Below are 23734 nucleotides of genomic sequence, written 5' to 3'. Positions count from 1 at the left end.
CTGTCAATTTTATGATATAACTAGGAATCTGAGTTATAAACATGGGAAGAAATTGGAGGCCAGCCCACCAGTTACATAAATAAGATTGAATTAGGAGGTGGAGCACAGTGAATTTTTGCAGATGAGAGGGCTCTCAGTAGGGTGGGGGAGATTGGAGGCATCATTACAGAGAAAGGCAGATGGGGCTAGACGAGTCAGGGCACACCAGGTCATGGAACAGCCTGTCAGGGACTTAGAGGAAGGACCCAGGATTGTACATGTGGACTGGGGAACCTGCTGCCGAAGTAGAGGAGTGGACAGGGAGGGACCAGGTGAGGCCTCGAAACCTCAAAAGCCAGAGTTGGTTAGATGGGGACTGAAACACTGAAAGCCCTAGTTTAAGAAGATGAGCCCAGTGTCCATTTACAGGATGGATCCGAGGAAGAAAGTCTGGGGAGGAGAGGATGGGTGTGGATTTCTAAATCCAGGGCATCAGGGTCTGAGCTGTGATGGCAATGGTGAGATAAGACAGGAAGGGTTAAATCTAAGATACATTTAAGAAGAAGACAGAAGTTGATGACAAGTAGAATATATAAGGGATGGAACAGCAGGAAGAGTAAAAGATGCCTCTGTGGTTCCTTGCCTGGGATATTTGTGGTGTCCCTGAGAAACAAAAGTTCAAGTCAACAAACTGAGCTCTTCTTCCCAGAGACACAGCTGTATCATTCCTCCTGAACTTGGACTGACCTTTTGTCGAGTAAGGTGTTTCAGCTGTCTGTTACTGTGCAACAGTACAGTTTGGGGTGCCAAACCCTTGTGACCTAAGATAACAACAGCTTATCATTTCTCCTGCTCGTGTGGGTTGACCAAATTTCAGCAGGGTGGTTCTTTTGCCACTCTCATCTGGGCTTAGTCTGGTGGCTGCATTCTCCCGGGGGCTCTGCTGGGGCTAGAACATCCAAGATGACTACAGGCTTCTACCTGGATGACCACTTTTTCCAACAGCGTACTCAGGCCTCTCACATGGTGGCTGGTTTTCAAGAGAGACAAAGTAGAAACTGCCAGTCTTCTTAGCGCATGAACTCAGAAGTCCACCACATTCTGTTGATCAAAGCAAGTCACAAGGCCAGCCCGGATTCAAAAGCAAAGGAAATTGATGCCAACTCTTAAAGTAGGGAGCAACCCGCATGTATGGGGAGAGGCAAGATCATTAGATCCTCTTTTGAAGACTGTCTACCACATTAAATCACCAGAAATTCAGTTTCAGAGAAGGAACTCTCACCAAAAGAGAACTACCACTGTGATTCATCAGGGCCATGTGGGGGTCAGGATCCTTAGAAACTCTTACTACCTTCCCCTAAAGGTAAAATTTCATAGGGGAAGAAAAGTCTGTGTTTACTTACATTTACATCAGGTCACAGTCCGGGTGACCTGATAGGAGACTCAGAGACATGAGTAGTGCCACTTCCAGAATCAGTATGACTGACAAAGGACAGCTAATGTTTAGAAATAAAGTTAAATAAGTACAGTGGAGCCATACTGGCATAGGACTTGGACCAAGATGGCAGCTGCCAGATCTGGAACGGCAGTTGTAGATGGACAGGATGGGGAGCAGTGCACTTGTGGTCATGGTTCATGGTTGAGAGAGTGGATGAGTCTACACCTAACCCATCAACTCTCAGAAGGATGTATTTGGAATGATTGGTCTTCAAATAGGACACCGATGGCATCATCTCATGTGAACTTAGTTCTTGTTCCCATGAAGGGAAGAAATCAACTACTGAGACACCAATGTGAGATCCCAGGGGCGAAAGATGGTCTCAACATAAGGTGAAATGACTTAAAATAAGCAGAGTCACCACATTTCATTTCTTCATTTCTGAAGAAGCAGATTTCACTTATAAGACAAAGTAAAAGGAGCCAAGGAAGTTTTCCAAAATGCCAGATAAGAACTTTGCTTCTGGTTTCTTTTTTTTTTTTATTTTTTTTTTAACGTGTATTTATTTTTGAGACAGAGAGAGACAGAGCATGAACAGGGGAGGGGCAGAGAGACAGGGAGACACAGAATCTGAAACAGGCTCCAGGCTCTGAGCTGTCAGCACAGAGCCCGACGCGGGGCTCGAACTCACGGACCGTGAGATCATGACCTGAGCCGGAGTCGGACGCTTAACCGACTGAGCCACCCAGGCACCTCTGCTTCTGGTTTCTTAAACAAATATCCCAGATCTGGTTAGAGCACTGGGATAGAAAACACAGTTGCAGTCAGGACTTCTTATATAAATTGCCATCTGAAGATATGTATTCACACTGAGCTTTTGCCATAATGGACATGCTTTCTATCTTTGTCAGGAATTGATTGCCAGGAATAGAACTCACTCAAGCTAACTTGAGCAAAAAGGATTTATTGGAAGGACGTTGGGAATATAGTGCAGAACCCCCATTCATGTGTCCCAAGAACCTGGGAGGAAAGTACCCATTCTTGCCATCTCTCTCTGGAGCCCCATGGTCTCCCACCTCTGCCTATCTCTCTCAGGATGGTATCCATTCTTCTTCCTCTTTGTGGACCAGAAGAATCAGCTCACTCCTCGACTCAGGTGGCCCAAAGATGGCTGGTTGTCTTAATTCCCACTTACAGAACCCTACAAGTCTAGTGCTCACAATTCACGAACTGAAATCCCAATTCCAGCTTTTCTGGGAGAAAGAATCTGATGGGACCTATGGGAGTCAGTCAGAGGATGGAGTCTTTTGGCCTGTTCCCAACCAGCAGCAGAGGAGGGATAGGAGCAGCTCCTCTGAGAAGGTGCCATGGGCAATAGGTGGCCCTTAGAAAAGGGTTGTCAGCCATGGAGGCCCCTATGGAGGTATACATAGCACCTTCACAATGAGGCCACAATTATATCCAAATGTAATGGGTGGTTAGTCAGCCTGCCTGGCTGTTTCCCAATGGTTCCTTGTGATAGTAAAAGAACAATGGTTCCTGGATTAATCTGAATAGAGAACCATCTCCCCTCAGCCACCTCTAAAACTTTTATCTTCGTCAAGACCTCTGAATATCTGAAGAGAATGTTGCTAATTAACTGTCATGTGTTTTAAAGCACTGACTATGATAAACAAGGGGTCTGTTTGTATTTTAAGATGATTTTTTTTTTTTTTAAATTGAAAGTGATGAAGTCGCTTTGGTAAGACGAAAAATGCATGACCAAGCCACAGGACTTTAAAGTGGTCTTGAAAGTAAAAAGGAATTTGAGAACAAATATCCTTTTTCAAATTGACTTTTCCTCCCTGCTTCTGGGAAGAGCTAAGGGTGGGACACGGTCTGGAAATGCACTCAGTTGGCCAGTAATGCTTTTGAAGACTACATGACGTGTCTTCTCCGGCGAGACTTGGAGCCACACTTTCCAGCGCGAGTCAGAGGGCAGTGGCACCCCTCAGAGGCTGGCCACTGTCTCAGAGGCTGGCCTCGTGGCACACAGAGTGTTGAGGGACTAGTGTGTTTGAGAGGTCAGTCTTTAATCTTACTTCCATTCAGTTCGCCAGACTGGCCCTATGAGAAAAGGGAACAAAACCACAAAGTGAGAATCTGCCACCCTCGAGCTTACTTGTGATCTCCAGTTCCATCTTCTGGGCCCCCATGGAAGGCCCTTAACCTTGCTGGACGGTGGTTTCTTCTTTGTCACATAGAATAACCTCATGCATGCTGCCTTCCTCAAAGGGCTTTGATTTCCATGTGAGATGCTTATGTGGAAGTCTACTGTGTGCTCACCAGATGTAAGAGATCGATGTTTTAATATCTGGAATTAAACCCATTTTTTTGAGGTGGCTGCCTTTGATTTTGCCTTTTAACTCAATGAATGCTATTTTCGTTTTCTATTACTGAGCAAGTTGTTTCTGTTTGTGTGGTGAATGATGAAAGCCCTATTATATATACAGCTGGCCCTTGAACAATGCAGGGGTTAAGGGCCCTGACAAACATCACACATAACTTTTAACTCTCAAAAACTTAACTACTCATAGCCTGCTGTTGACTAGAAGCCTTACCGATAATATAAACAGTGAATTAACACATACTTTGCATGTTATATTTCTTATATGCTGTATTCTTACAATAGAAGCAGCTAGAGAAAAGAAAATGTTATTAAGAAAATCATAAGGAAGAGCAAATAACACTTCTAGTCCTGTCCTGTCCAAAATCCACATAAAGTAGACACGTGCAGTTCAAACCCTTGTTGTTCAAGGGTCAACTGTAATGGTAATAAACACTGTTTATTCCGCACACATCATCTTGTCAGGCCTTGTGGTGCTTACTTTATTTACATTATCTCATTTTAATTCTCAGAAGAACCCTTTGAGGCCATATTGCTTCTCATTCCACCGTGGATGAAACTGGGGCCAGAATTCACCCTGGGGTCTGTCCGACTCCAGAGCTCCCATTTGTGATTGCTGCAGAATGCTCACTGCTCCCGAACAGATGGCAGTAGCGACAGTGTCCTTCAGAATATTGCCTCAGACCAGGACGTGAGCACACAAAAAGCAACTCCCGAGCTACAGGATGGATGCCAGAAAGTGAGGATCCTAGAGTCCCTCCCTCTTTTGGAAACCACTTGTTCTTATTTTTCACACAAATCTAATAAGCTCGATGGTATTGTTGTAAGCCCAAGAAGCAGCAAATTAAGAAGAGGGTACACAGAGACAGTAGCACAGAGTAGATGCTCTCTGAGACTCCTTCCAGTTCCGACGTTTTGAGGGTTCAGCAGCCCAGGCTGGTAACCAAGGGGACAGACTTAACTATTGAAGTCAGACACAAGAATGTAAAAAAGCACACCAGGCTGGGGCCATTTGGTGAAGCACATTTGATGACCTCAAGCCACCAAGAGAAATTTAAAGTAGGTTAAACAAAGTTTTTTTTTTTTTAATTTTTTAATGTTTATTTTTGAGAGAGAAAGAGAGAGTATGAGTGGGGGAGGGCAGAGAGAGAGGGAGACACGGAATCTGAAGCAGGCTCCAGGGTCTGAGCTGTCAGCACAGAGACCGACACGGGGCTCGAACTCACAAACGGAGAGATCACGACCACTTAACTGACTGAGCCACCCTGGCACCCCAAGTTTTTTTTTTTCTTTCAGAGAGACAGCAAGAGCAAACAGGGAAGGGGCAAAGAGAGAGGGAGAGAGATTCTTAAGCAGACTCCATGCCCAGCAAAGAGCCCAACACAGGGCTCAATGTCAGGACTGTGAGATTATGACCTCAGCCGAAATCAAGAGCTGGATGCTCAACCGACTGAGCCACCCAGGGACCCCCTGAGTTAAGTTTTTAAAAAGAAATAGCTAATGCATTTTAGAAAGGTTCTTTCCAGATAAAGGATAAAACTTTCCAGATAAAACTTTTTTCAGATAAAACTTTTCCTGATAAAGGATAAAACTTTAAGTTTTCGAGTTAACCTTTATGGAAACTCCGTTATCTTGAATGGTGTTTTCTTTTTTCTTTTCTGTTTTGAGAGAGAGAGAGTGAGAGTGAGAGTGAGCAGGGGAGAGTCAGAGGGAGAATCTTACGCAGGCGCCGTGCCCAGTGCGGAGCCCGACATGGGGCTCGATCTCATGACTGTGAGATCATGACCTGAGCTGAAATCAAGAGTCAGACACTTAACCAACTAAGCCATGTGCCCCTTGAACAGTGTTTCTGATAGCCAAAGAGGACAGTGTGTGGGGTGCCTGGGTGGCTCAGTCAGTCAAGCATCTGACACTTGATCTCAGCTCAGGTCTTGATCTCAGGGTTGTGGTTCAAGTTCTGCACTGGGCTCTGTGCTGGGCAGGAAGCCTACTTAAAATTAAAAAACTAAAAAAAAAAAGAAAAACAAGAGGGCAATGTGCAGGCAGGAGTCAGAACCAGTGGTCACTAGCTTTAAGTGGATGTTGTTATGCAGGTGGGCTCTACTTTTCACTTCCACCCTACTCTCTTCTTTCACTGCTGCCTAAGAAATACCTTTACCCACTCACTCCATGGTTCTGGGTGGCTGGTGCAGAACATGCTTGTGCATCCAGTGTGCAGTTTAAATTTTGTTTTTACATTTATTTATTTTCGAGAGACAGAGCACAAGTCGGGGAGGGGCAGAGAGAGAAGGAGACACGGAATCCAAAGCAGGCTCCAAGGTCTGAGCTGTCAGCACAGGGCCCGACGCGGGGCTCGAACTCACAAACCTTGAGATCATGACCTGAGCTGAAGTCAGACACTTAACTGACTGAGCCACCCAGGCGCCCCCCAGCGTGCAGTTTTAGAGCACGGCTCCGTGAATACAGAGCCCTCTGAATACAATGGTGTGTGGAAGATACAGCTCTACCCTTAAGTTGTTCATGGTTAATTGGGGAGAGAGACACATGAACAAGTGTTTAGAATCAAGCGCAACTTAGGCTGCTATAGGACTACACAGCAGGAGCATATAATCTTCTTTGTAGGGTAGAGGGGGCCTTCCCTGGGGGAAGCAGTGCTCAGGCTGCAATGTTAAGCAGGAGAGAGTATTCCAAGCAAAGGAAAGGGCATGTACAAAAGTCCAGAGGCCAGAAAGCAACGTGCAGTGGGGAAACTTGCACATATACTGTCATTTAATTTGGCCTTCATGTAGGACCCGAGCTGAGGGAAAGGGGGGAGGGGAAGAGGAGAAAGCAGCACAGGTCAGGCAGGGCCTTGTGTACCATGTGAGAGAGTTTGGACTTGATCCTGAGGGGCTTTGAGGGTTTTCGGCAGGGCCCCTGCATACCTCTCCAGCTCCTACTGTTTTTCCCTCTCTCTGTCATGGGTCACCCTCACTTCTTTTTGTTCCTGCAGAGGACAGCATCGTTCTTGCCTCAAAAGCCTTTGTCCTTACCCTTCCTTATGCCTGCCACGTGTGGTAAAGATTATTCTGGTTGCAGTGTACTAACCATTTTAGGGTGTGCCTAGAAGCAAGGAGGTAGAAGAGGGGGCTGATGCAGTGGTCTAAGTGGAAGGAGATGGTGGCTTAACCTGAGGAAGTGGCAGCATGGAGATAGACATGGACAGATGTCTGCGGTATGCAAGGAGGTGGAATTGATGGTAATTGGCAAGTGATTGACTTGGGCATGACAAGCGTGATACCTTAGGCCATGGAGATTCAGGTGGATGGAGCTACGGCGTGGTACGGTCTGACTTCCAGAGATCCACCACACCAGCCCACTGGAACATGAACTGCCTGGATTTGCTCATCAAACTGTAAGCGAAGCTTATAAGTTCCAGCTGCATTAATGCAACCCATAGCCTTGTTTACGTCTAATCTTAACATTTATGATTATACGCCTTGGGCTCTCTATAAGCTAATACATAATAATGTGCTTACTTATGAGCATAATAGAATAAATGAGACAAAAATCAGAATAAATGACCAGGATGATGATGATCAAGTAGTTTTTATTAAGAGCCATTAAATACATGGCTCGGGTTTCCATACACAAGGTCCCTTTAACAAACTCGGCTTATAGGTTACGCCCCCGCCTAGAGACACTTAACTCACTGCATTTGTTTAACCTCTAAAACCCAGCCATTCCCAGGCCAGGCTCTCACTGAACACCGGACTCCTACCGCCTAGAGCTTTTCTGTTTACATTCGCCACTATAGAGATTTGGTTTGTTTCCAAAAGATGCATTTTAACATTTGTGTGGTGAGCCACATTTGTTATATTTGAACCATGTGTGACGCAAGGGAGAAGGGTAACCACTTGGCTAGAAGGGGAAGGGTGACTCTTTTGGTTAGCAGTGGTACTTCCTGCCAATTTAACAGGAACTGGTTAGATGTTGATGGTGGCAGAAATTTAGAAGTGTGTGTATGTACATACATACAGAATCACGCATATATTTTTATATGCCAACAGGCTAATGTGGATGTAAACCTTGTTAAACTGGACCATGCTGTTTTCTAGTCTTTGTAAAAAAAAAAAAAAAAGATTTTTAATTTCTTGTTTAAGTTTATTTATTTTTATGAGAGAGAGCACAAGCAGGGGAGGGGCAGAGAGAGAAGTGGGGACAGAGGATCTGAAGCAGGCTCTATGCTGACAGCAGGGAGTCTGATGCGGGGCTTGAACTCACAAACCGTGAGATCATGACCTGAGTTGAAGTCAGACACTCAATCAACTGAGCCACCAAGTTCCCCTTAAAAGGTTTTGTTTTTAAGTAATCTCTACACCCAGCATGGGACTCAAACCCACAACCCTGAGATTAAGAGTCACACACTCCACCGATTAAGCCAGCTAGATGCCCCTTTTTTCTAGTCTTAAATATAAAGGAAAAACACTTTCTAGGAGTCTGTTTGGCTCACTTTGGAATTAGATAATATATCTAGGTCTTAACTGACCTAGAAGTGCTTCTACGACGAGGCCTCATTCATGTCTTATTATGTCTTCAGTTATATAAACTGTGAGGAGCCAAACAGCAAAAATAGGGGAAAGGGCTTCATCTGATAGTGGAGTGATTCATAAGTTAATAACACAGATGGAAAACTAAGACCCAGAGGGGCTGATTTGGCCATGGCCCACAATAAATTCCTTCCTTCCTTCAACAAACATATATTTAGTAGGTATTATATAGGTGTATTAGTTATCTATTGCTGTATAACAAACTACCCTAGAACTTAGTTACTTAAAATGACACACATTTATTGTCTTACTTTCTATGGGTCAGGAAATCTGGACATGGTTTAGCTGGATCCTCTGCTTCTAGGTTTCTTACCAGGCTGCAATCGTGGTGTCTTCTGGGACTGGGGTCTCATATGAAGGCTCCACTGGAGAAGAACCTCCTTCAAGTGCACATAGTTGTTGGTAGGATTCAGTAACTGCAAAAACTGAAAGTCTTGGTTTCTTTCTGGCTATTGGTTAAAGGCCACCCTCAGTTCCCTGACACATGGCTTCTCCGACATAGCGTATTGTTTTATTAAAGTATATAAGCCAAGAAGGCAATAGATAGAGTCTACTAGGAAGACAGAAGTCACAGGCTCTTATAACCTAATCACAGAAATGGAGTCCCATCAACTTTATCACATTCTGTTGGTCAAAAGCAGTGATGCAGCCCACACTCAAGAAGACGGGATTCCACAATGGCATGAACACCAGGAGGTGGGGATCATTGAGTGCCAACTTTGAAAGCTGTCTACCACAGTTGATACATATATTCAGGTTTCTTTATTCTCAGATATAGCTTTTTCTACTAGACAAAACCATCCGATTACATGATTGTGAAACACTAGTATGTTCACTGTGGTAAGCTGAATAATGACTCCCCCCCCCCCAAAATGTCTATCCTGTAATCTCTGGAATCTTGTAATATGTTACCTTGCATGGCATAAAAGATTTTGCAGATGTACTTAAGTTGAGGATTTTTAGACGGGAAGATTATCCAGGTAGGCCCGATGTCATCACAGAGGTTCTTATAACAGAGAAGCAGAAGATCGGAGTCAGAGAAGGTGATGTGATGCTGGAAGCAGAGGGAGGGAAGGAGATATGATGGAGGCAGAGTTTGGAATGGTGTGGCCACTAGCCAAGGATTAGGGGCAGCTTCCAGGAGATGGAAAAGGCAGGGAACAGATACCCCCTGTGCCTCCAAAAGGAACAAGTCCCTGCTAACCCCTTGATTTCAGTCCTGCAAGATCCATTTAGTACTTCTGACCTCCTGAACTGTAGGATAATGAGTTTATGCTGTGTTAAGCCAATAGATTTGTAGTGATTTGTTCAAGCAGCTACAGGAGACGAATACACTCACTGAAGGCACTTTGGGAAGCCCACTTATGGAGCTCTCTAAGAACAAGGGGAGGCATCCTGTCTTGTGATGAAGGGCTTCCAAGGGCTTTTCCTGCCCTCCGGTGACTCCGAAACATAATTTGCCTATTGTAACTTCTCTATTTTGAGGAAATTGCTTTTAGTTCTCTTCAGTACTCAGTGGGTTAGTTAAAGGTGGACCCGGGCCTCACACACTCTTCACAAGAAAACAGAAACGTGGCATTTGCCAGATTACACTAAGACTTCCATTTTTAAAGCCTGTTGCTTATTATTTATTTGTACCTTAGGAGTAGAAACGTTAGCTGAGATGAAAGTACCTGGCACAAATCTCTCTTCCTTCTTTGTGTTTCACAGCCAGATGTTGTGAAATTCTTTTGCTTTTCTTTTTTCTCCAGTGCCTGGAAACCTTGGCTGCTACAAGGATCATGGGAACCCACCTCCTCTAACTGGCGCCAGTAAAACGTCTAACAAACTTACCATACAAACCTGCATCAGCTTTTGTCGGAGTCAGAGGTTCAAGGTAATGGCTCTATGGCTGTATATCTATAGAAAAGCATGAAGATATAAATGCATTCTGCTGAGATAACTTAAAAATATATATACTTTTTAAAAAAAAGTATCAAACCGTATGACTACTTTTCTGCCAAGGAGGAGCAGGAGGAGGAATGGGGCTTGGCATTCAGGAGCGTGAAGTAGCATTCTTGTCTAAAGACGGGGAGAGAAAAGAGAGGAAAATCTCAATATTTGCATCCCTATTTGACCTCTGACAGAATTATGTATTTCCTTGTGCCCTTGAATGTTATGAGCAGGGACATCTCTGGCTCCACAGGGGTTCTGGGAATAGGCCAAGGTAGTGGTTATTTCCTTGCTATGTTATGGGCCCTTGCCTGGACAAAATATTTTCTTTTCTTTCTGTCCTTTCCTCTATCTAAAATTCACTCCTTAGCTATTAAGGTTCAATAATGCTATTGTTTGCTGTATCTTTCCTTCTTTCTTTCCTTTTTCTTTCTTTTCTTTTGTCCTTCATTAATAATTCAGTGAAAAAGCCATTCATCAGGTCCAAGCAAGGAGAGTAGCCTGGCAAGGTCAGGGCTTTTGTGAGGCAGGTGGCTTAGAAAGGCAATTGACCTAACATGATGGAGTGATTGGTTGCTTGCAAAAGGATTGAGCATACAAGTTAACATATTGAAGATAATGGGAGCCAGGTTCCTCACTATTGGCAAAGGGAGCCAGAGAAAACCAAAATAAAGCCTAGACTGTCAGATGGGGATTGAAGTTATTAGTATATATTTTATGGTTTTGATATATATAGAGAGAGCTATGGAAATAAATATAAACATGTTAGTAGGTCTGTGTGTGTATGTATATACATATATATTCCTTATCTCTGTCCACTGAGAGGACCTCGAACAGTGACACAGTGATAGCACAGAGCACACTTAGTCCTCAGATCTTGGTTTCTAGATATTGTTCTCCATTACATCAAAACTAGGACTCCTTGGGGTGCCTGGGTGCCTCAGTCAGTTAAGCGTCTGACTCTTGATTTGGGCTCAGGTCGTGATCCCAGGGTCATCAGATCGAGCCCCATGTCAGGCTCTGTGCTGAGCATGGAACCTGCTTAAGATTCTTTATTGTTTGCTCGCTCTCTCTCTCTCTCTCTCTCTCTCTCTCTCTCCCTCTCTCTCTCTCTCCCCCCTCCCTCTAAACAACAACAACAACAAAACAAAAAATAAATTAAAAAAAGAACGAGGGTTGCTTGGAGAAAATTGCTAATTCTAGAGCTGATCCTGAGAAAGTGCAAGAGGGGTCTGAAGCATGTTGTACAAGAAAGTAAGGAGGGGCCCCTGGGTGGCTCAGTTGGTGAAGCATCCAAATTCAGCTCAGGTCATGATCTCATGGTTCATGAGTTCAAGTCCCACCTTGGGCCCTCTGCTGTCAGCGCAGAGCCCACTTCAGATCCTCAGTCCACCTCTCTCTCTGCCCCTCCGCTGCTTTCTCTCTCTCTCAAAAATAAACATAAAAGAAAAAAAAAAGTAAGGAGTTATAGGGCTAGTCAAAAGGTCACAGAAACCAACTGGAAGGGTCTCCATGGTCCAAATCTAACATACATTGAGCTTCAAAACAAATAATTATAATAATAAATATACCTCATGGAATAAAATAAGAATCCACAAATCCACACTGATATACATAAGTAAACAAATGAGGAGAAGAAAGGCATTTTCTTATAGGAGAATGGCAGCTAAGAAATGTAGATTATATGACAGAATTAGAAAATTCTCCATTTGGCAACCGTCATAGTAATAATTAATTCAGAGAACAAATATCAGGGTTTGCAGATACCCCATGACTTTATCTACTACTGGGTGAAAGTTGCATGAGGAACAGGGTATTTACATAGCTCAAAGATTGCCCCACAAAATACTCTAAAGGGAAAACAAGTAATTCTGCTGTGGAGAGAACTGGCATATACTCCTTACTCAAGTGATCAAAGTTAGTATCACCAGTTATAGGGAAACTAAACATTCTATCCCACCTGACCTATCAAGAGCATAACATCACTTTGGTGATATTTCTGCCCAAAATTCATGATATGAATCTAATCATGATGAAACGTTAGGCAAATCTGAAACAAGGGACATTCTGCAAGATGACTAGCCTCTGTTCTTCAAAACTGTCAAAGTCACAACGGTCAAAAAAGGACTGACAAACTGTTCTTAATGGGAGCATTAAACTAAAGAGACCTGACAACTAAGTACATCTGTGATCCTGGATTAGATCCTTTTCTACAAAGGATATCATTCAGGCAGTTGCCGACTTGAATGTAGATTTCTAAGTAAAAGTGATAAGGAAGTTCTTTGTATTATTATTATAACTGTTCTGTAGGTTTGAAACTATTTCAGAATAAAAATACAGCCAAAGTACTTGAGAAAACACAACACCCATTAATGATAAAAGTCATCAGCAAACAAGGAATAGAATGGAACTTCCTCAACTGATTAAGAGCAGCTATCGAGAAATCTAAAGCTAACATTATATTCAGTGGTAAAAGGTTCAGTGCTTTCTACTTAATAAAATCAGGAAAAAATAGCGATGCCCATTCTCACCTCTTTTTTTTTCTTTTTTCTTTTTTCTTTTTTAATGCTTATTTATTTTTGAGAGAGCACAAGAGCACAGGGGAGGGGCAGAAAAGGAGTGCAGGGACAGAGGATCCAAAGTGGTCTCTGTGCTGACAGCAGAGGACCCAATGCAGGGTTTGAACTCATGAACCATGAGATCATGACCTGACCTGAAGTCAGACGCTTAACTGAGCGACCCAGGTGCCCGCCCCCCACACATCTTCTTTTTAACACAGTACTAGCGATCCTTGCCAATGAAATAAAGCAAGAAAAAGAAAAGGCATGTAGGTTGGAAAGGAGGAAATAATTTTTTTTAATTTATGGACAACATGATCATGTATGTAGACAATTATACATAAGAGCTATTACAAATAATAAGTTATCCAGGTTGCACATTACAAGGCCATATACAAAAGTCAGTTGCATTTCTATGTACCAGCAGTGAACGGTTGGAAAATAAAAATTTTAAATTCCATTTACAATAACATAAATAACTTCAGAATTAACGAATGATATTAAAGACCTATATACCAAATACTACATAATATTGCAAGAGTAAATTAAAGAAGACATAAATAACTATAAATACAGACATTGTTCATGGATTAGAAGACTCAATATTGTTAAAATGTCAATTTTTCCCAGATCTATAGATTCAATGCAATCCCAATCAAAATCATAGTGTTTTGTTTTGTTTTGTTTTTGTTTTTCGTTTTTTGTTGTTTTTTTTTTTAGGAACGCCTGGGTGGCTCAGTTGGTTAAGCGTCCAACTTTGGCTCAGGTCATGATCTCACAGTTAGTGAGTTCGAGCCCCATGTCAGGCTCTGTGCTGACAGCTCAGAGCCTGGAGCCTGCTTTGGATTCTGTGTCTCTCTCTCTCTCTCTGCCCCTCCTGCTTGCACTCTGTCTGTCTCTCTTTCTCTCTCAAAAATAAATAAACATTAAAAAAAATTAAAATTATAGTTTTTTTTAAATTTGTCAAGCTGATCTTAAAATTACATGGAAAGGCAGAGTACATAGAATAACTAAAATAATTTTTAAAAAGGTCAACTTTTAAGGCCTAATCCTGCCTGATCTTAAGACTTTCTAGAAAGCTATAGTAATGAAGAGAGTAGTATTGGCATGAGAATAGTCATATAGATCAGGAGTTAGCAGACAGTGGTATGTAGACCGAATTCTACTACCTACCTACTTTTGTAAATAAAGTTTAATGAAACACAGCCATGCCCATTGTCTATGCCTGTTTTCATGCTACAATAGCAAAGTTAAGTAGTTGAGAAAAAACTGTATGGCCCTCAAAGCCAGAAATGTTTACTATCTGACTTTTTATGAAAGAAAAAGGTTTTCAACTCCTGCTATAGGTATCAGTGAAACCAAATAGAGTCCAGAAATAGACTTGCACTTACATGAACAGTTGATTTTCAACAGAGATAAAGGATAGTCTTTCAACAAATAGTTCTGGAGGGGTGCCTGGATGGCTCAGTCGGTTAAGCATCTGACTCTTGATTTCGGCTCAGATCATGACCTCACCATTGTGAGACTGAGCCTCATGTCGGGCTCTGCCCTGGGCATGGAGACTGCTTAAGATTCTCTCTCTCTCTCTCTCTCTCTCTCTCTCTCTGCCCCTCCCCCACTTGCATGCATCTGCTGTCTTGCTCTCAAAAAAAAAAAAAAAGTTCTGGAGAAAAACAGGAGCTTTTCATGAAGAAAAATGAATCTCTATGTTCAAATCATACCAAAGACCAAAGTTAACTTTAAATTATACTACTGAGAAAAGAGCTATGGTACTAGCATAAGGATGGATATATAGACCAATGGAATTTAAGTTAAGGTCCAGAAATAAGCCCACACATTAATTTATGGTCAGTTGAGTTTTTAAAGGGTGCCAAGATCATTCGATGGGGAAGAATAATCTTTTCAACACATAGTGTTGGGACAATTGGATAGCCACATGGAAAAGAATGAACCTCACTCTTTATATAAAAATTAACTAAAAATGAGCCAAAGACCTAAATGTAATTAGATCTAGCTTTAGAAGGAGCTCTTGGGGGTGTCTGGGTGACTTAGTTGAGCGTCCAACTTGATTTTGGCTTAGGTCATGTCATGATCTCAAGGTCATGGGATCGAGCCGTGCGTCAGGCTCTGCACTGGGCGTAGAGCCTATCTGGGATTCTCTCTTTCTCGTTCTGCTCCTCTCCCCTGCTCACGCTCTCTCTCTCTAATTAAAAAATAAATAAAAAGTAATAGAAGGAACTCTTAGAAGGAAACATAAGTATAAATATTCATGACTTTAGTATTAGGCAATGGTTTTTTAGTTATGATAACAAAAGCACAGGCAACCAAAGAAAAAGTAAATTGGGCTTCATCAAAATTTACAACTTTTGTGTGTCAGGAACACTACTGGCACTATTAAGAAAATGAAAAAACAACTTACAGAATGGGAGAAAATATTTGTGAATCATTTATCTGAATAAGGATTTAATGTCCAAAATATGTAAAGATCTCTTATAAGTTGACAATAAAAGGACAACTCAATTAAAAAATAGGCAAATGATTTAAATAGACATTCCTCTATAGAAGACATACAAATGGCCAAGAAGCACATGAAAATGTGCTCATATCATTAGTCTTTAGGGAAATACAAATCAAAAGCATAATGAAATAATACATCACACAAGAAATAACCTTGAATGGTTGTAGTTAAAAAAAATTTTTTTTGAGGACAAAAACAAGCATTGGTGAGGATGTGGAGAAATTGGAACCCTCATACATTGCTGGTGGAAATGTAAAATAGTACAGCTGCTATGGAAAACAGTTTGGCTGTTTCTCAAAAAGTTAAACATAACCTCATAACCCAGCAATTCCTCTCCTATACGTAAACCCAAGAGAATTGAAAACATAAGTTCACACAAAACCTTGTACATGAGTGTTCATAGCAGCATTATTATAAACTCAGTGTCCATTAACTGATGAACAGATGAATAAACTGTGGTATATCCATACTGTGGAATACTACTCAGCAACAAAAAGAAGATACAGTAAGATATACTGATACACACAACAATATGGATGAATTGCTAAAACGCTATGCTAATTAAGAGAAGTTAAACATAAAAGACTACATGCTCAACTCAAGATGGATCTTAGGTCTAATTAAAATGTAAAATGATAAAACTTGAGGAAATGAGGGGAGAAAATGTTCATGACCAGGGTTTACCTGGGTTTAGGCAGAAAGTTCTTAGGTATGACAGCAAAAGCATGATCCATAAAAGAAAAAAAATGGGTAAATTTTACTTTGGACTTCACTGAAATTAAAAATGTTTTGCTCTGTGAAAGACATTTTTAAAAGCATGAAAAGATAAGCCATAGTCTGGAAGAAAATATTTGCAAATCATATATACAGCAAAGGACTTATATGCAGAATGCATACACAAACTCTAAAAACTCATAGTAAAAAAAACCCCAATTTTTAAAAATGGGCAAAAGACTTGAACAGATACTTCACCAAAGACGATATAGAAATGGCAAATAAACACATGAAAAGACATTCAACATCATTAACCACTAGGGTAATGCAGAAGAAACCCACTACACATCTATTAGAATGGCTAAAATAAAATATACTGACAATAACATGTGTTGACAAGGATATGGGGTAACTAGGACTCATACATTGTTGTTGCAAATGTAAAATGATACAATCTCTCTGGAAAACATTTTGGTAGTTTCTTATAAACATACACTTACCATATAACCCAGGATCCCTATTCCTAGGTATTTACTCTGGAGAAATGGAAGTTTACGCTCACATAAAACTATACACAAATGTTTATAGCAACTCAATCCATAATCATGAAAAACTAGAAACAACCCAATGGATTAACAAACAGCAGTATATCTATGCACTGGACTACTTACTACTCAGCCGTAAAAAGGAGTGAACTACTGATACATGTGTCAGTTTGGATGAATCTCAAAGACATTGTGCTGAGTGGAAAGCCAGTCTCAAAAGGTTACATACTATATGATTCTATTTATGTGATATCTTAGTCCATTCTGGCTGCCGTACCAAACTTACCATAGACTGGGTAAACAAACATTTATTTCTCATAGTTCTGGAGGCTAGAAGTAGAAGATCAAGCTTGTTGGTAGATTTGGTGTTTGGTGAGATATCGTCTCCCGGTTCAGAGATGGCCATCTTCTTGCTGTGTCCTCACATGGCAGAAGGGCCTTGGGAGCTCTGTGGGGTCTCTTTTATAAGAGCACTAATCCCATTCATGAGGGTCTGTGCTCTCATGACCCAATCACCTACCAAAGGCCCTACCTCCAAATACTATCATAGTGGGAGTTAGGATTTCAACGTGTGACTTTTGGAGGGACGTAAACATTCAGTCTTAGCGTGCAATATTCTTGAAAAAACAAAACCATAGTAACAGCAAACTTGTAGGTAGCTGCCAAGGTTTGTTTATAGGAGGGAGAACTATAAAGTGGCAGGTTCAGGATAAGAAAGTTGTTGGGGGTAGCGTGCCTGTTCTGTATCCTGATTGTTGCGATTGCACAGATCTATACATGGGTTAAAATTTACAGAACTACATACCATATAAATAGTTTTACCATATGGTAATAAATAAAATGAAAAGTTTTAATGGGGCCTGTAATGACTTTGCGGGGGAGAGTAGCCGGAAAGCACCTACCACCTGGCACATAGTAAACATTCAATAAAATGTTTAGCTGTTATTATTAATGTTTCAAGTTTGTGAGATTCCCCACACACACTAGCCCTAAAACTCACTTAAAAACCGTAGAGATACAAGCATTAAAAGGGATGCTCACCAAAGGGGAAACATAGTTGTATACAGTATGTAATGAGTACTGAGGGAATGGAGTGAGGGAGGAGCCAGAGGGTGAGGCTGGGGGCTCCTTCAGGCCGCCTGACACCCCAGACTGACATTTACCGAGTGCTGTTTCTCTGCTGTGGCAGTTTGCTGGGATGGAGTCAGGCTATGCTTGCTTCTGTGGAAACAATCCTGATTACTGGAAGTACGGGGAGGCAGCCAGCACCGAGTGCAACAGCGTCTGCTTCGGGGATCACACCCAGCCCTGTGGCGGTGACGGCAGGATCATCCTCTTTGATAGTGAGTATGCCCTGTGCCCGTTGCTGCCCAAGACACAGGAACCCTTGTGCCAGAGGAACCACCTGCCCAGCCTCCCTCCCTCCCTTCCATTCATTCATTTATTCATTCACATGGCAATACTTACTAAGCGCCTCCTGCAGGCCAGGCCCTGACCAGACCCTGGGGATATGACACTGACCAGGAAGACTCAGCCCCTGCCCTCTAGAAGGGAGGACAGACATTTAACAGTAATTAATTACGGTTGTGCCATGTGCTTGGAAGAGATGAGGCCTATCGTGGGGTACTTCGGCAACCTAGAAAAGATGACCTTTGCCACGTAATGTAGACACCGGTATAGCTGTTCAGTCTCAGCCTTAAGGTCCTCTTATTTTAATTGTTTGGTTTCCAAGCCCTTTAATGTCTTCCTTGGCATTTGGGATCTTATTGTGATGCAGCCGAGAAGAGAACATATGCTTCAAGTTGTCTTTCCAGGGCTGATACTGAGTGTGCCCTGACCGGCCTCCTCTCTGACCCGCCACATCTGTGAGATGCTGGCTGGGGGTAGGGTGTGCTATGGATGGGGTATAGATCTGGGGCCTTGACCTCTCCTGCACCTTATTCTAACCTCTGGGCTACCTGATCCCTCATCACAACCCCCCGCATCCACTCGGTGGTAATGAGACTTTGTGAGAGCTAGAGTACCAATGTCGCTCCAGATTTTAAATGGTAGAAGGCACACTGTCACAAGTGAGGCAGACAAAAGGAAAGGCTTGAGGTCACTAAGATACACTATAGAGTCTATGGTGTCTTTGTTAGGCGTGAGGCTTGAGTGGATATACTCCTACCATCTCAACCCGAAGAGCAACTCAGCTTTAAGCAGAAATGTCATGTGGTGTATTCGTTTCCTAGGGCTGCTATGACAAATGATCACAACTCAGGAGGATTCAAACAACAGAAATTTATTCTCTCATAGTTTGGGAGGCTAGAAGTTCAAAAGCAAGGTTTTGTCAGGGTCATGCTCCAGGGAAGACTTCCTTTGCCTCTTCCAAGCTTCTGGTCACTGTTGGCGGTCCTTGGCATTCCTTGGTTTGTAGCTGCATCACTGTAATCTCTACATCCTCCTTCACATGGCCATTTTCTCTCTGTCTGTCCGTGCCTCTCTGTCTCTCTGTATCTCCTCATAAGGGCGCTAGTCATTGGATTTAGGGCCCACTGTCATCTAGTGTGGCCTTATTTAACTTGATTACATATGTAGAGACCCTTTTTCCAAATAAGGGCACATTCATAGTTATCAGGCATGGTAGGACACAATCCAGCTACTACATATGGTGTATGTATGTACATATGGGGTGTAAAGCCCCCCCAAGTTTATAACTGAGCCTTTCACAGGTTATAGCTTAGATATTGTCAGAAGTGTGTGCTTGGGCAGAGGACGAGAGAAGGATTGGCAAGCGGAACTCATGTGGTCAACTGTTGGTCTTTTTGGTTGAGTGTGCCTGCTGGAGACTGCCAGTGGCTCCCTATACCTCCTGTTAAGTCAAGACAAATATGGGGCACCTGGGTGGCTCAGTCGGTTGAGTCCGACTGTGGCCCAGGTCATAATCTCACGATTCATGAGTTCAAGCCCCGCACTGGGCTCTCTGCTGTCAGCGCAGAGCCCATTTCAGATCCTCTGCCCCTCTCCCTCCCACTCTCTCTCTCTCAAAAGTAAACAAACAAACAAACAAACAAACAAAAAAGACAAATACTCAGTTTAGTACCCCTGTTAAAGCTAAAGACTGAAACTTGGCTAATGTTTAAGAATGGTTGGCAAATAATCTGTTCTGCACATCTATTTAGGTTTTCACTACCAAAGTCCATTATTATAAAATCCTCTGCTTTGACACCCTAGCCCAGGAGAGTATGTTTACTGAGCTTACAAATTGCCTGGTCTACTCTTAAGTGACAAAAGAAAGGAAATAAACACTGAATACGTAGAGTGGGTGTTAAGGCTTTACATAAATTATAAATTTACATAAATTAGGTCCTTCTGGCAGCCGTCTAAGACAGGCATTATTACCATCACTTTCTTTTTACAGAAGAGAGTTCTAGGACATGGAAAGAGTAAATATCTTGCCAGGACTTATACCACCAGCAAGCCGTAGGATTACACAGTAAACAGAAAGAAAGCAGGGTATGTGGGTTTGCTACCTGTTTTTCTATTTTAAACAGAATATGGTGTTAATTTTTTTTTACTGGAGAATAGATGGTGGTGAGCATATGGAGAAATTGGAACACACATTCCTTGCTGGTGGAAATGTTAAATGGTGCAGCTGCTGTGGAAAACAGTCTGGCAGTTCCTCAAACGTGAAGCAGAATTACCTTATGACCCAGCAATTCCACTCCTACATATATACCCAAGGGAGTTGAAAACATATGTTCACACAAAAACTACTCCCTGAGTGTTCATGGCAACAGTGTTCACAATAGCCCCAAAGTGGCACCAACCCAAATGTCCATCAGCACAAGAGTGGCTCAACAAAGTATGCTATATCCACATAATGGAATATTATTCAGCCACAAAAAGGAGTGAATTACTGATACGTGCTATACTGTGGATGAACCTTGAAAACATTGTGCTAAGTGAAAGAAACCACACATGTTGGGCCACATATTTTATGATTCCACTTATAGGCAAATCCATACAGACAGAAGACAGATTAGTGGTCACCGAGGGAGGAGAGGGGAGGGATGGGAAGTGACCACTTAGTGAATATAGGTTTTCTTGTTGGGGTGATGAAAATGTTCTGGAATTAGATAATATCAGTGGCTGTACAATACTGTGAATATTATACCACTGAATTGTACACTTTAAAATTGTTTGGGGTGCCTGGGTGGCTCAGTCAGTTAAGCGTCCGACTTAAGCCCAGGTCATGATCTCACAGTTAGTGAGTTCGAGCCCCGTGTCAGGCTCTGTGCTGACAGCTCGGGGCCTGGAGCCTGCTTGGGATTCTGTGTCTCCCTCTCTCTGCTCCTCCCCTGCTCATGCTTGTACTCTGTCTCTGTCAAAAATAAACTTAAAAAAAAAATTTTTTTTTAAATAAAATAAAATAAAATTGTTAAAATGGTGGATTATATATAAATTAAAAAACAGAATGTTTTTACATGGTAATATTTCATTTCGCACATTTTGTTTGGGTGTCTGCTGTGTGACAAATAGAATTACGTTTTCTTTAGTACAGTGCCTGTACTGGAGGTGTCAAATGGAAATAATGTGGCTTAAAGTCAGTCAGGTACCAAGTATCATCTTTGGTACTGGAAATATATCTGGGAGATAGAGCTGGGTCTCACACAAAGGTGCAGTGAGATGAATTAATTATAATGAAAATAATGGCTGTCTCTTGAGCACTCGCTGTGTGCCAGCCTTGATTCCAGGTTCTTTTGTTTATGTTATTTAACCCTCACAACAGCCCTGCCGATAAGGAAACTGTGGCTCAAAAGATAAAATAATTTGTCCAAGTGAATAAGAGCCAAATTCCGAACTCAAACCCAGGTTTGCCACAATTTTTCTTTCTCTATTTGCAGCAACTAGAATCCCTTTTATTAACAACAATAAAATAGGTCATGATAGCAGATCCAGTTTAATGCTTTAAAAGCATGTGAATAGAGTGTGCCTGGTGGCTCTGATTATTATCAAACCGGCCCCTTCTGCCGCCGTCCAGAAGCTGCCCTCTCTGGCTTCCATTGCTTCAGGGACTGACAGGGTTGGCCTTCTGAGAAGCTGCCTGCTCCAGTCTCCAGAGGCCCTGATGCGTGTTGACCGGCAGGGACCCCTGACCATAGCCAGCTCCAATAACTCCCACTCCTCAGCTCTGCAAAGAAAGGTACAAAATGCAGCCCTGTAGAAATAATCTCTGAAGTTTCCTTGCTAGAGGGGAAAGTGGTCTAAATAGCTCAAGTATTACCTCATAGAAGTCTTTATGATGCATTGGATAAAGCTGAGCATTTTGGAGATGGTGACTACAGACTGTCCCATAATTTGGGAGGACAAAAATGTCTTTTTAAAAAGATCGGAGGGGCGCCTGGGTGGCTCAGTCAGTTGAGAATCCAACTTTGGCACAGGTCATGATCTCACAGTCTGTGAGTTCGAGCCCCGCATTGGGCTCTGTGCTGACAGCTCGGAGCCTGGAGCCTGCTTCGGATTCTGTGTCTCCCTCTCTCTCTGCCCCTCCCCCGCTCATGCTCGCTCTCTCTCTGTCTCTCTCTCTCTCTCTGTCAAAAATAAATGAACATTAAAATAAATTTTTTTTTAAAGATTGGAGAAAGGGACCAGGTGATGGTTTCCCAGCGTATCAGGCTCTGCTACCAGTGTGGCCGGAACCCAGGTCCCAGTCAGAATGTCAGTGGGTACCTCTTGTTCTCCGCTCTGGGCTCCTCAGCTCTAGTGGCTCTTTGGCTGCGTTTGCACTTCAGGAGAGGGACTATGGAGGCTGCTGTCTGCTCTGTCATCATTGCCACATCAAGTAATTTGCCGTAGGCTGGCTGTCTGACTGATTTTCCAGCAAACTCTCCTGAGCTTCAGGAGGTTGCTGAAGTAGGCTGGATACTGTGTGTAAATGCAGCACTAACAGAAGATTCAGAGCTCCTGCTGCCCCTAGGACTCAATTTTATTGAATTATCAGAACCAAATAAAAGATCAGAGAGGCTGGAGTGCCTGGATGGCTCAGTTGGTTAAGCTCTCGACTCTTGATTTCAGCTCAGATCATGATCTCAAGGTTCATGAGATTGAGCTCCGTGGAGGGCTCTACAGTGACAGTGCAGAGCCTGTTTGGGATTCCCTCTCTCTCTCTCTATCTCTGTCTCTCTCTCTCTGCCTCTCCCCATCTCGGGCCTCTCTCTCTCTCTCAAAATAAATAAATTAAAAACATTAAAACATGAAACAATATTTAAAACATTACAAAGAAAGAAAGAAAGAAAGAAAGAAAGAAAGAAAGAAAGAAAGAAAAAGAAAGAAAGGAAAGGAAGGAAGGAAGGGAAAGAAAGAAAGAAAGAAAGAAAGAAAGAAAGAAAGAAAGAAAGATAAAAAGAAAAAGAAAGGAAAGAAAGAAAGAAAGAAAGAAAGAAAGAAAGAAAGAAAGAAAGAAAGAAAGAAAGAAAACGAAAGAGAAAAAGGTCAGAGAGGCAGGAGTCAAGAGTAGGCTACAGAGGCTGCCCAGCCTGGCCTCTTGGGTACCTCTCAGCTTCTAGACACTGAAAAGACAGGGGAGTCGTGGATTGGCTCCTACTCTGTAACATTAGTTGAGCACATATAGCTTTATAGGGCACTTCACTGTATTTGCTTTTCATGCATTCCCTCCCTTAATTACAATACTGTTGAAGCAGATACTATTATCCTTATCTGCCTGAGGAGAAAATTGAGGGTCATAAAAGTTCAGTAGCTTGCCCAAGGTCCCACAGATGGAGATACTTCCCTCCCTCATAGAACTTCTGTTTCAGTGGAAAGAGAAGAGATTAATGGTGAAAAATATTGAGGGCCTAAGGTCCAGTAAAATCTGACCACTAAGATTGCATTAGTAATATTATTTCATAGACTCCAAGACACTATCAGTTGTGAGATGCAACATCATTTTACATATCACTGAGGGGAAAAAAATTCTTCCAATTAAACAGTGACATGCCTTGATTTACAGATACCTTCCACTTTTAAAGATTAAAATGTTCCCCCTAGAACTGATGGAATACGGTAATACTCTTTTCCTTTTCTGGGTCCAGTG

General features: G+C 42.3%; 1 protein-coding gene across 2 annotated transcripts in view; it reads left to right on the top strand.

The window, feature by feature from the left end:
* The window catches only part of KREMEN1 (kringle containing transmembrane protein 1), a 72614-nt gene that overhangs the window by 35131 nt on the left and 13749 nt on the right, over positions 1-23734 (top strand). For both annotated transcript variants that reach the window (XM_019426559.2, XM_019426560.2), the window contains exons 4-5: positions 10144-10268; positions 17849-18002. In XM_019426559.2, coding sequence (XP_019282104.1) covers positions 10144-10268; positions 17849-18002 — 279 coding nt within the window. The remainder of the gene's footprint in view (positions 1-10143; positions 10269-17848; positions 18003-23734) is intronic.

Source organism: Panthera pardus, unplaced genomic scaffold, assembly GCF_024362965.1.
Source record: "Panthera pardus isolate Hobbes unplaced genomic scaffold, ASM2436296v1 HiC_scaffold_15, whole genome shotgun sequence".
In the NCBI taxonomy this organism is placed as follows: Eukaryota; Metazoa; Chordata; class Mammalia; order Carnivora; family Felidae; genus Panthera; species Panthera pardus.
This window is presented reverse-complemented; position numbering and strand designations above follow the sequence as displayed.